The sequence below is a fragment of the Anser cygnoides genome, chromosome 2, assembly GCF_040182565.1.
Source record: "Anser cygnoides isolate HZ-2024a breed goose chromosome 2, Taihu_goose_T2T_genome, whole genome shotgun sequence".
Taxonomy (NCBI): Eukaryota; Metazoa; Chordata; class Aves; order Anseriformes; family Anatidae; genus Anser; species Anser cygnoides.
Genome location: NC_089874.1, coordinates 106,103,824 through 106,116,307, shown reverse-complemented (window position 1 = coordinate 106,116,307; position 12,484 = coordinate 106,103,824). Strand labels below are relative to the sequence as shown.

Genomic DNA, 12,484 nt, shown 5'->3' with positions numbered 1-12,484 from the left:
ATTAATTCAACTCAGGGCATAAAAAATAAGTGCACATTTTTTTGTTTGTTTGTTTTTATTTGTTTGTTCATTTTTTGTTATTTTTGTTTTGTTTTGTTTTATGCACCTTTTCAATAAGTATACTACCTCCTGAGGAATGATTTTGAAAACAGAAGCATTTACACTGACTTCTTAGTATTATTCCCCCAAACACTTATTAAAAGACTCCTGTTGACATCACGTTTTTATTAGTTAAATATCTGAGAACATGCTTCTAATTAGTGTTCTTATTAGTTTCACTGTTTAGCTGTTAGCTGAGGCAAGTAGAACTAAATAGACACCATCTTACCCTTGCATTGCTCTTTTATGTATCAGTATTATCCAGAGTTACAAAGCGATCATTATTTATAAGAAGAAAGAAGCATATGGTGGACTAAGATGTACTGTTTGTACAGAAAGACCTTGAACAACACTCACTAAGTACATGAGACCTAATAAAGACCTCTCACACAGGCATACAATTTGAAACTAAAAATTGTAAATAGTGATCAAAATAATAAAAATGCATTAGAATAAGACTGTTCAGAAATCTGATGCTGTTACAAGTACTGCAAAGTACTCAGTAAGAAGACAGTCCATCTTCCAGAGAACTTACAGTTTGCAAAGGGTGATAACAGACCATTGCAATGCCAGTAAAATCAATGGAGTTATGAGACAGAACCAGTTGCCTCTTCTGATGTTATTTAGCTTTAGACATATTTCACATGGTGCTATATGAGGAAATGTTTGTATTTTTTTGCTAGATAGGTCATATTAGATGACACAATAAGATACCTATACTGGATTATCAATGAATCTGTCTATAGTTAGACAGATAGATAATAGCTAGATGATAGCTAGACAGACCGACCGACCAACCTTTTCTATACATTTCTAGGAGATGTATCTCCCTACTTCTCAGGAGCGGTCAACCTGTATTGAACACAGTGAGTTTTGCACATATTTTCTGGAACACATGGACATTTTAGTCACACAAATGAGAGCAACGTTGAAGCACATGTTTTAGATTGATTATATTAGCCAACTTGCTGACTCTCAGCTGAGACTGAAAACAAACACATCTTTGTTATACATGCAATTACATGTATTTGTGCTCCAAGAGGTTATTTTTACATTTCAAAAAAAATCATTAATTGGTGTTCAGAACCTACTCACGTATTAATATATTCTCTTATTCCATGCTCTCTATATCTGTGAATAATTGAAATAGATCCTTGGAAATTAGACCTGAAACATGAATATAAATACTTAAACTGATTACTGAAGTGTTTTTTTTTTTTTTTCTTTAGCTATATATTGAGACTGTGGAACTCTGAGCATACTAAAAACAAATAGACCTCTGCAATTTTGAAATAGTTTTTCATGGACAACAGGAATATTTTTGTTTAGTTGAACGTGAATTCTCAGCCAATCCTACCTCTGCAGATTAAGGAATATATGACCAATATAAGCTCATTGAAATAATACAATGTGTTTCTAAAGTCTTCTGAGAGAAAGGCTGTATTTCTTATAGACTTATATTCTTAAAAGGCCAAGTATTTTACATTTATCTTTTTATTCCTTTATCTAGATAACACCGCAACAGTATTAACCAGAAGAAATGGTTTCCGAAGACAGGAACAATCTGTTTTTTATTTGCCAATATTCATTGTGGACAGTGGGTCACCTTCACTAAGTAGCACTAATACACTCACCATCAGAGTCTGTGACTGTGATGCAGATGGTATTGCTCAGACATGCAATGCAGAAGCATACATATTGCCTGCAGGACTTAGCACTGGAGCCCTGATAGCAATACTGGCTTGTGTCTTAACGCTTCTGGGTAAGTCTTCTTCCTGTTACAATTATTTTCAGTGCAATGCATTGTAATTAGCAAAAGAAAAAATAAAAAAATATGTATAGATATACACACACTATTTTATTTATTCATTTTTAATCACTAAATTAATCACATTCCAGGCAGAACAGCATTTTGTATCATGAGCCACAAAAACCTTCATTCTGTGATTTTCAAGATCAGATACTTTCTAATTTAAGTTGCCTCCAGAGATACATATGAAATAATATTAGAAGAAAAAAGATTATTTACAACAAATTCAATATTTAAAAGATAAACAATGCAGTTTATGGGAGTATTTCTCTAGTTTAGTATAAAAGCCAGTTATTTCCAGATTACTTACTTTTTAATCAGTGTGTGTTCTTTTCAGAGATGTAACTTTTTTTAAAAATTGATTTGTAGAGAACAAAAGATACTCAGGAAATACAACAGATATAATTTACTGATTAGAATCATCTTATTTAATTGAACATCTTCTACAGAAGGATCTTTTGTTACTCCTGCAACTGGTGTCTCTCTTGGATTTTATGTTGTGCAGTGTAACCACAGCTAGATAGAAGACAAGGGGATCAACCAGCTTGTGAACAGCAGAACAGTGTCAAGAGCTTAGTTTGGTTAGCATTTTTCATTCCATGACAAGTCCTGAAACAAAATGCCTAGATGATACTACACAGGGCCAAATCAGGGAATAAAGATGAAGGATTATCCTTGCATCTGTGGGATGCAGATAAGCAGAGGTGCAATTTTACTTATTGTCAGAAAGATCTACTGTAAAAAGGTCCCGATTCAGCACATAAGAATTCTCACGAGTGTTATCACTGGAGAGATTCGTCTATTCCTTGGCTGCACATATCAGCCTAAGGGGAAGGAGAAGACTGAAGTCTCCTCAAATTTGTATAATCCCAGTGGTGATTTATCTGTCACTGCTATCCAAGTAATTTGCATAAATCAAATCAAAAGATTTTTGTCTGCATTTTTGTTCATGCCAGTATTTTATCCACATATGGGAGACTTCTCATTGACTGATTCACCTCACTGTAAGCCATTAGTAGGAAATGTTTCTTCTGCTACAAACAATTCCAAAGGACTCAGAAAAAGGAATCCTCTTTTACTGCATTTAGAGAATAAGAAAAATCACTGCTTCTGCAATGAACCCAAACAATTTACTCAATGTCTGTGTATAGGAGGAGACATTTCCCGAGTTTTTCAGCTTTTTGACCAAAAAAAAAAAAAAAAAAAAGAGCTAAAAACATAAGGTTGTTTAATCTCATTCAACATGTGTAAAGACCAAGGCTTAAGGAGAAATACAAGTGAATGATCATCAAAAATTCTAATCAACATTTTTAATACATTTTCTTCTAGCAATATTTCTAGTCCATATCTATTCCCAAATGAACTTTATTTGCACATGCAGGTAAATAGTAGAGTTCAAAGAAACATATAATGTTAGGCTTTTCTCTTGTAGCAACTGGCATTGACATTAATGGAAAATCACCTGTTGAAAGCATTGGTTCAATGTATTTAAGAATTCTGTAACGATAGCAATTAACTTAAACCCAAACTGAAATGTCACCATTTCTGTTATATATAATCAAGGGAATTTCTGAATAATGCATAAGAAACTACTGTAGCTAAAAGTCAGGTTGGCCTGGGCATGAGCTTTTGAGAAATATGAACCATATGTGTTGAAGAAGAGTGCTCAGTGGAGACACAGCATTGTGCCAGAGAGTAACTTGCTTATTCCACTCAGTGTAGCACAGCTCAAACACAACCAATAAATCAGGTAACCTGAGATTTTATCCCAGTCACTTCTGGATTGTGCTGAACAAGCATTTGGTAAAGAACTGAGGATAAACTATGTGAACATAGTGTTTAAATAACGGGTTGTGCACTCCAAATGAATCTGGCAGACAACCACCTCACCATTGATTTTAGTTGTCAAAGAACTGGACTTCAAATTTAGCTATCTGAATGTGTTACTCTTGTTTGTCCAAGTAGATATTTCTATGTGATCTCATCATTTCCTTCCTAAACTTTTCCTTTTGGATACAGTTCAGAGTTGAAGGCACTGTTTAGTCTGTGTTTCTGTGCTAAACTTGGCTTTGAGTCCTGCACTAAGGTGCTGGATCCTGCAGCTGTTTTATTCCTGGTCAGGTGTCAGTCTTCATAAAGTAGAGGTATCAAAGCGTCACTGATGACCAGTGAAACACTAATCAAGTGTTGCTTGTCTTGTTCCAGAGCCTTTCTTCTTCTCTTATTTCATCCCAGAAGGCAGTTGCTGGATCAGCTGAATGGCAATAATGCTAGGAATTTTCTTTTTACATTAATTCCCAAGGAAAGCAAAGAAACAAACAAAAAAACCACAAGCAAACAAAAAACACCAAACAAACAAATAAAATAATGAAGATCAACTAGTGCTGCATAAAAAATAAGTTTAAACTGTGAGCAAGTGGTTCCAGGGACCAAGCAATGTACATTTTCGTGTAAGGGTTTATCAGAGGAAACAGGTTACTGGATCAAATTTTTTTTTTTTTTTCTGATTAAATTTTAAAATACACTGCAAATCTAGTCACATTCATCAATGTCATCTCAACGTAAGTTTCAGTTGCAAAGCAGAGGAGAGATGAGATTTGCATAATTATCATGAATGAATACATTCTGGTTGTAATATCTTGAAATTGCAACAAACTCTTATCTGCTTAAAGTTAGTATGATATGCTTTGACATTCATTCCTCCCTGCACATCCCTTTGCCTAATAAATAACCATTTGTCTCAAAGAAGACTCGGATTGTCTCAGTGGGATTTCTTAGTGTTATTATTTTTACTTAAACAACTGATCAATTTTAGACAAGCACAATGTTTTCAGTGATGGTAAGAAGGAAAAAAATTACTACATTATACCAGTTTATTATAATCACATATAACGTGGAATAGCTAATTTTTTTTTTCAAAGTTAAATAATCTTAAAAGTCATAAACATTTTACCATTTTTTTCTCCTTCTTAGATTGAATGATGGAGATTAAATTCTAAATTTTATTCCACATTCAAGCTCCAGTACTTTGTTAATACCCCAAAACCTTTATAATTATTCACTCTGCAGTGAGGCTGTGTTTTAAAGAAAAAAAAAAATAAAAAAAAAAATAAAAGTGCTTGCAATTTATTCTATAAAAAGCATATGAAAAGTTAGTTTGTATTCATTTTAGACCGCACATAATTTTTAGAGAAGTAAAAAGGAACTTTTACCTCCTTTTAAAATTATATGGTAATTTAATTCAAGGTAATTTGTTTTTCAGTTAGCATCTTCCAGACAAAATAACTGCTTTTGTAACAAGTGTTTAGCATAAAATGTATATATAAAATCATACATACAAAAAGAATATTCACCTGTAAATAACCCAATCATATTTGAGAGGTTAAAGATTTTCTTTGTATTGAAACAATAGAAAGCTAGATTGACATATTCTCTTTCATTATTTTTATCTTCCGTATTTCTGAATATAATTTATTAGCCCCACCATTTTTCTCACTAACAATGTAGCAAACCTCCTCTTAATCTGGCTTTAGATTTTACAAGTTAATGATAGGTTGATTACCTTTCAAAATACAGATTTAAATCATTACTTGCTTTCAATTAAGGAACAAGTAAGTTATTATTAACATATTACTTACAAAAGCCTAATAAAATCAGCACATGTAATTTTGTGACTCTTAAACAGGAAGAAACAATACTAGTCATAAGGATCTTATTCTCTAAATGGGTAAAATGGATATGGTATGGGACAATGTTGTATGTATGGACTGGGTCTTACAGCTGAAAAATGATAAATCAATAATTGTTTCAATTTAGAGGTAATTCAAATTGAGTCATTTAAAAGGTGGCTGACTACGCAATGCAGAACCTATTTTCTGAAAATTATAGAGCCTACTAACGTTACTCAGTCCGGGCATTCAAAGGTCACAATCACTTTGCAAATAGCAATGTAAACTGATTAAGCAACAGTTATACATGAAACTTGTTAACTGGAAATTAAATACACGTTTCCTGAGTCTTGGCCTCTGTATTCTCAAATCTCTTCTGACTGTACTAGCAACTGCAATGTGTAACTAAACAGGTTAGTGTGCTTCTCAGATGGTTAAGTGTCTCCAATCTTCAGCTTTATAACTCATGATACACCTAAGGCATAAAGCAATGGTATATTCATTTGTAGCTGACATGGCTTATTGCTATAGTAAATGCCAGGCTTCAGAGTGAAGTATGTACAGAGTATGATAACGATTGTGATTTAGCTCTGTCCCTTTACAGCTCTTCCTGTTTCTGAGTGTAGGCTTCTCCTTCAATTTTTTTTGAGAGCTATTATGGCTTCTTTACTTTGACACTGTAGTTGCCCTGAGTACAAACAGAAATTTTAATGCTAAAACAGAGAAGCACAGGTAACCTAAACCTGACTTTTTGCCAGATCACACTAAAGTGGAAATTTGATAATAATTCCACAAAGCACACTGCACTGTAACAAACAAAAAACTTTTCTTGCATTCAAGGGCATTAGCTTAAAAACTGATTTAAGTGAACTGAAACTACTGATACTATGATTGTAGTTATACCAACACAAAGATAAAATTACATTTTATCACAGATAATATAAATACAAATGCCCAGGTTCTGTCAGCTGTTGTACCTGTTAAACAAAATCAACAGTTCCAACAATTCTGGTAAACCAGAACAAAAAGTTAGTTTAGATGTTTCTCTACTAGTTTTAGTTATTCACTCATAATTATTAGTTTAAAAATATTTATTTATTTATTTATTTTTTAAATCACATACAAAATCAGTGTTGGCATTTCATCATCTTGGCATCAGTTCAGTGTACTGGTATAGAGCTGATGGCCAAAATGTAAAATACATGTGTTCCTAAAGCTTTTTCACTGTGTTTTATTTCTCCTCTATGATATTGCATTCTCTAGATGTTCAGACAGTCACTGACTTGATCTCTGCTTTTGTGATAAATGTAGGGGGAAAAATGACAATGAGAAATGGATAAGCTTTATAAATCATTTTCACTTGATTTAGTTACCAGTGTAATTTGGTTTGCACTTGTATTCATCTCTGCAGTTGCTGAAATACAGCTAAAGCTTTGTTCATTTAGAGGTTAAACATTATTGTTCATAGCTGCTGGAACAGATAGAAATTAATAATCTCATAAAGCCATCTACATGCTAAAAGGTTTAACCTTTAGAAAGACTCCATATTTTTCTTGACTTCAAGCAGGGATGTGATGTACAAGGAATACTACATAAAACACTCATTGCATCTTGACTTTATTGCACCTTCAGGCAGACCTACCTACTGAGCTTCATATTTTTCACTTATTAAAGGTATTTAACTTTGAAAATGAAGTCTGTTAAGAGTGACAGTGGTGTGAAAACACATGTGCACTTGATTAAACGAAATGATTATCTGCTTACTTACTTGGCAATAAAAAATGTGTAAGTAAATTTTAAAAATGCTCAAAAAAGAGAAATCAATAGCAATCTTGACTTAAATATATTTTAGTACTGTCAGCAACCTAATTTTTCTTTCACTTAAAAATACCTTTTATAATAAGGAAAAACAGTAAGAGTGGAATAGAACTGTTGTCTATACGATGATAATTTTACGTTATCTGTTGTATAATTTACAACTTAATTTGTATTATACAATCATCAAAATGTTTTGAAATTTCATAAAAGCCACTTAAAAGTTCAAAATCCTACATTGTCAAACTACTTATGTAAATGTTGTTGAAAGCAAAGTGCCCCAAACCAGTGGCTCCTAAATTCAGTACACAAGACATGATTCAGTGAGATGCCAGGGGGAAAAAAAAAGTGGAATAGTTATGATGATGCTGAAGTGGTATAAAGTCATAGGACATCTGTTAATAGATGGATCATTGGACCTGTGCCTCATAGTTACTATAAATAAATTAAAAATATTTTTGTAATATATTAATATATTTTAAAAAGGGAAAAAATTAACTTGTTCCAGTTTTACTTTTAAACAAACATTACTCCAAAGGAAATTACGATAATATCTGTGGAAATATGACAGTTTTCTACATGTATAGTCTCTGAAAGACTGGTTTAATTCTAACCAAGTGATCCCCATAATAAGTCATGTCTCACGATAACTAGATTGATAATGATTTTAAAAATTCCTCCTTGAAAAGAAAGGCTTTCAACAATATTCTATATTATTCAATTTATGGAGGACATTTCTGAGACGGCCTAGACAGCCTAATCAATCTTAATTTTATCTGAACCAGTTTTTCCTTTTCAGAAATGTATATGGAATTTAGTAGGCATATCAAAGTACTGTAAGTAACAATGCCAAACCTTAGATATTTGAATATAAAAAATAATATATTCTTAACATTAAAAATATACTTAATGTTATATGGAATGATCAATTGAATGTGGAATGATACTTACTTTTCAATGTACCATTATTTTTACAGTCGTAGAGATGCCTGCTCTTTTCTAGGATTATCATTAACTCAGCAAATGTTATCCAGATGTTACAGGATAATATTAATCACTTTGTAGGGGTATGACTCACATTTCATCATGTCCCACATATGGGCGCAATATTCATATTACTGGTTCCATAATTTGTGTATCAGTAATGGTGTTTCTCTACCAAATCTGTATTTGAAAAAGATGAGTCTTGAGTTTGTTTCTCTCAGTTCTTTTAGCTGTCACTGACATTTAATTTTAGCTTTCAACCTGATGGAAAATTTAAGGATTATAGTTCTAAAATGATTACCTTTTCTAGCACTGGCTGATCCAGCAAATTTCAGTCCTAGAATTTCTCACTAGAAGTAATTCATAAGTCTGAAGTACAGTGCTTTGCACTTAAAAGGAAAGTGCATTCTTATACATTCTTTTAATCCATGAGCTGAAACAGTCTTATGTTACACATTGCTTAACAATTCAGTCTTCCCCAATCTAGGAAGATTTTTTGTTTGTTTGTTTGTTTGTTTGTTTTTGTTTGTTTGTTTGTTTCCCAGCAGAGATTGGCCATATACTTTAATTCAGTGACTTCCCAAACTGTGGTCATTAAATTCTGTTCAGTTACTTTGCAAATGTGCTTTTACCGCTTGGGCGATTAAGTGTTCAGGAAAAGCTCTTTTTTAAAAAATAAATTATTTTTATTTCATAGCTATGAGATTGTAACACTCAGACTGAAACAGTCCTAAAATTTACATTTAACAGATAGCATAGGATATAGAATTAGAGATGAAAACATTAATTCACAATGGCTTTGGAAATAGATTCTTTAACATCTAAAAAGCTCATGTTTTAAAAGCCATTTTATAACCTGCTAGATTTGAAATCTAACTCTATAAATTACCTGCTACTCCTTGTGTCTTTACCATATAAATTAATGAGTGTTTCGACCACTACGAAAATATGATCAAATTTTAGCATTGCTAAAACTTCAGTCTTTTTGCATTCCAGTTCTTGTCTTGCTGATTGTCACCATGAGGCGACGGAAAAAAGAACCCCTCATTTTTGATGAAGAGAGAGACATCAGAGAGAACATTGTCAGGTATGATGATGAGGGTGGTGGAGAAGAAGACACTGAGGCTTTTGACATGGCTGCCTTGAGAAATCTCAACATCATCCGAGACACCAAGACCAGGAGGGACGTGACACCTGAGATTCAGTTCTTGAGCAGACCAACTTTTAAAAGCATCCCAGATAATGTAATTTTTAGGGAATTTATCTGGGAGAGACTAAAAGAAGCTGATGTGGACCCCTGCGCACCACCCTATGACTCCCTGCAGACATATGCTTTTGAGGGGAATGGCTCAGTTGCAGAGTCGCTCAGCTCCTTAGATTCGATCAGCTCAAACTCTGACCAGAACTACGATTACCTCAGTGACTGGGGCCCTCGCTTTAAAAGGCTTGCGGATATGTATGGGACTGGACCAGACTGCTTATACTCATAGCCTTGGAACCCTTCTCTGAAAACGCACTGAAGTATACTAAAATAAAAAACTTAACCTTACAGACAGAAGAAAGTTGTAAATAGTTCTCCATTTTGAATCTTTTTTTTTTTCTTTTTTTTCTTTTTGCCTTGTTGGAACATATCTTCATTAAACTTGTCCTAGGGATTGCACTGACCACATAGCATATGATCATCTGAGGCATTTTTAATAAAATGAAATGCTCAGACACGTTCAAATAGATAGCAACCATAAGATACCTTCAGAGGCAACTCACTTTTGAGAGTATGTTATGCACTGTGACCTCAATGAGTCAATTACACTCTGTAGATGCCTTTACAGTATTGCTATATCTAGAACACAAAGTCTTTGATATAAGTGTAAGAAGAAGCAAATTAACAAACATAATTCAGTACAGTATGACAATATATAGTATTTGCAAATGTAGGCCTTTTAGCAAATTTTCTTTATAATGCTGCATGCAGCTTGCTAAGCCAAAACCAGAAGTACAGAAAATAAAACAAACAAAAACCCAGATCATTTTTTGTTTGTCCCTGTTTGTTTTCAAATTAATTTAACTGAAAGTCTCTGTAAATTCCTGGGTAACATTATGAATATATATATAAAGAGATATATATTACAATTTGTTCTAAGAAACTCCATGTTTGTCATCAACTTACTGATGTAGTTTACAGACCACATAAAATGAGAAATACAGAGTGGTATCCTCAAGGTTGAAAAGTTTTGTGATGCCCATGTAGGTATAGAAAAGATGTTGCTATCTATTTGTTATTTTTTTATTATCTCTTCTGATTTGTACAGGAGAATTTATCCTTTTTTATTATTATTTTTACATAAAGCGTTATATTTATTTTGGAGCTCTAATCTCCACTAAATTCAGGTCCATTTTACTGCCTCATGGTATTAGACTTGTCAGAACATGCTGATTTTTCTCCAGTCTCAGATAAATGAAGCGTGGAAATAGAGAAATTACAGTAAAGCAATTGAGCCCACCATTCATCTCTCAGAACTGAGAGCAGCCGCAAGGACACACAGTTGTTCTTCTGAGCCACTACAATGTCTGAGACATTCAAATAAAATATTTGTACATTGCAGTTCTTGAAAGAAGACTACAGAGTAGCTGGGAGTGTCTTTAATGCAAGATATAATTTTCAAGGTCAAATATCCTGTATGCTTCAAAGACTTTAAACACCCTGCTTTTCCCCCTCCCATTATCTTTTGCTGATGATGAATCACAGTAAAAGACTCTTAAATTTCTTTCTTATGTTAAGCAATGTAATGCTATTAATTCCAGAAACCATCTTTAGATCTTTCTGCACATATGTATTTTCCCCAAAGATGTTAACTCAGTACACATAATTTCTACACTGGTTCAGGAGTGCCAAAACAGAAAGACAACTGCTGTTGCTTAAAATACTGTATGGTTTTGAAGTAGGATTTCTTAGAATAAGAGAACTTTTTTATTATTCTGACTATTTATACTTCATCTTTCATGATTTATTATTAGATAATAAGGCATATAATCAAGTAAAGTAGTGTTTTTAAGTATTATTTCAGATCCTTTTGTTCTAGATAATCTGTAGATGAGTTTCTAAATTAGACTATGCTCCTACAAACTCTTTTGCTTGTACCTAACTTACAATGATTTGACTTGCCAGCAATTACTGAGAGTCATTCAGAATTGTTTGTAGGATTTTATCTGTGAATAGAAGGTACTACATAGAGAATGATGTTCACTCCAGAAGTACTTATTTCTGAAAGAAAGATCCTTGTACTGAAATGTATGGGTGACACAAGGCTGGGAGAAGGGAAATTACCATTAAGGCTTTGTAATTTTTGCAGCCCAGCATTATCAATTAACTATGTGAAAGTGGCCTTCAGCTTCATCAGAGAAAAGCAAAATGATTTTAATCATCTGCAACATGGATGTTTAATTTTGAGTTACACTTTGGTAGACAATCATTGATTCATAATTGAGTAGATTTGCTTCTAGTTGTACTAAATATATATATATGTATATATATATATGACAGATTTTGTAATGGAACTGAAAGATATTGCCCATGACTTTTAGTCATACCTGTAAGATTTTCAATAAAAAATAATAAAATAAAAAAAAAAAGAGAGAGAGAGAGAGAATGATCCACATTTGTAGTTCAATGAGAGTGAAAAATACTGCGGGAGTTAATGGGGTATTAGATCAGCAAGGTGTCAGGAGAACAGTTTTTGATTAATCTACTTTTTGTTTGTGGGAAGACTAAGGTGTCAAAAGATGCTGATTTTAGCACATAACACTCAAAGGAGATTTAAATGTGGTTTAGAGTAAACACAATTTTCTTGCTTTCCTATGGTATATTTCTGTGAAAAACAAACAAAACCAAAAACAAGCAAACAAACAAAGAAAACCCCCTCCCCATAGCTCAACTGCATTAGTTTTATGTACGTGTTTTCTGTGAAAAGAAATGTTTCATTCTAATGCCATAAAAAATCCTGCATATATTTGTTTGCTGTTGCACAGTTCTAATATAATCTAGTAAATTTTTATTACACTACATATGCTTACATATTAACAATTATTTCAGCAAAAGAGAAAGAGGAAA

At 32.9% G+C, this 12,484-nt stretch overlaps 1 protein-coding gene across 4 annotated transcripts in view; it reads left to right on the top strand.

Annotated features, from left to right (window-relative positions):
• LOC106034987 (cadherin-7) overlaps nucleotides 1-12,006 on the top strand; it is a 90,412-nt gene extending 78,406 nt beyond the window's left edge. For 2 of the 4 annotated variants that reach the window (XM_048080906.2, XM_048080905.2), the window contains 2 exons: nucleotides 1,610-1,861; nucleotides 9,373-12,006. In XM_048080906.2, the coding sequence (XP_047936863.1) occupies nucleotides 1,610-1,861; nucleotides 9,373-9,866 (746 nt within the window). In that variant the 3' untranslated portion in view covers nucleotides 9,867-12,006. Of the gene's footprint in view, nucleotides 1-916; nucleotides 966-1,609; nucleotides 1,862-9,372 lie in introns of those variants that run through there. The other 2 variants (XM_048080909.2, XM_066992754.1) reach the window with 2 other exon arrangements.
• Nucleotides 12,007-12,484: the final 478 nt, after the last annotated feature.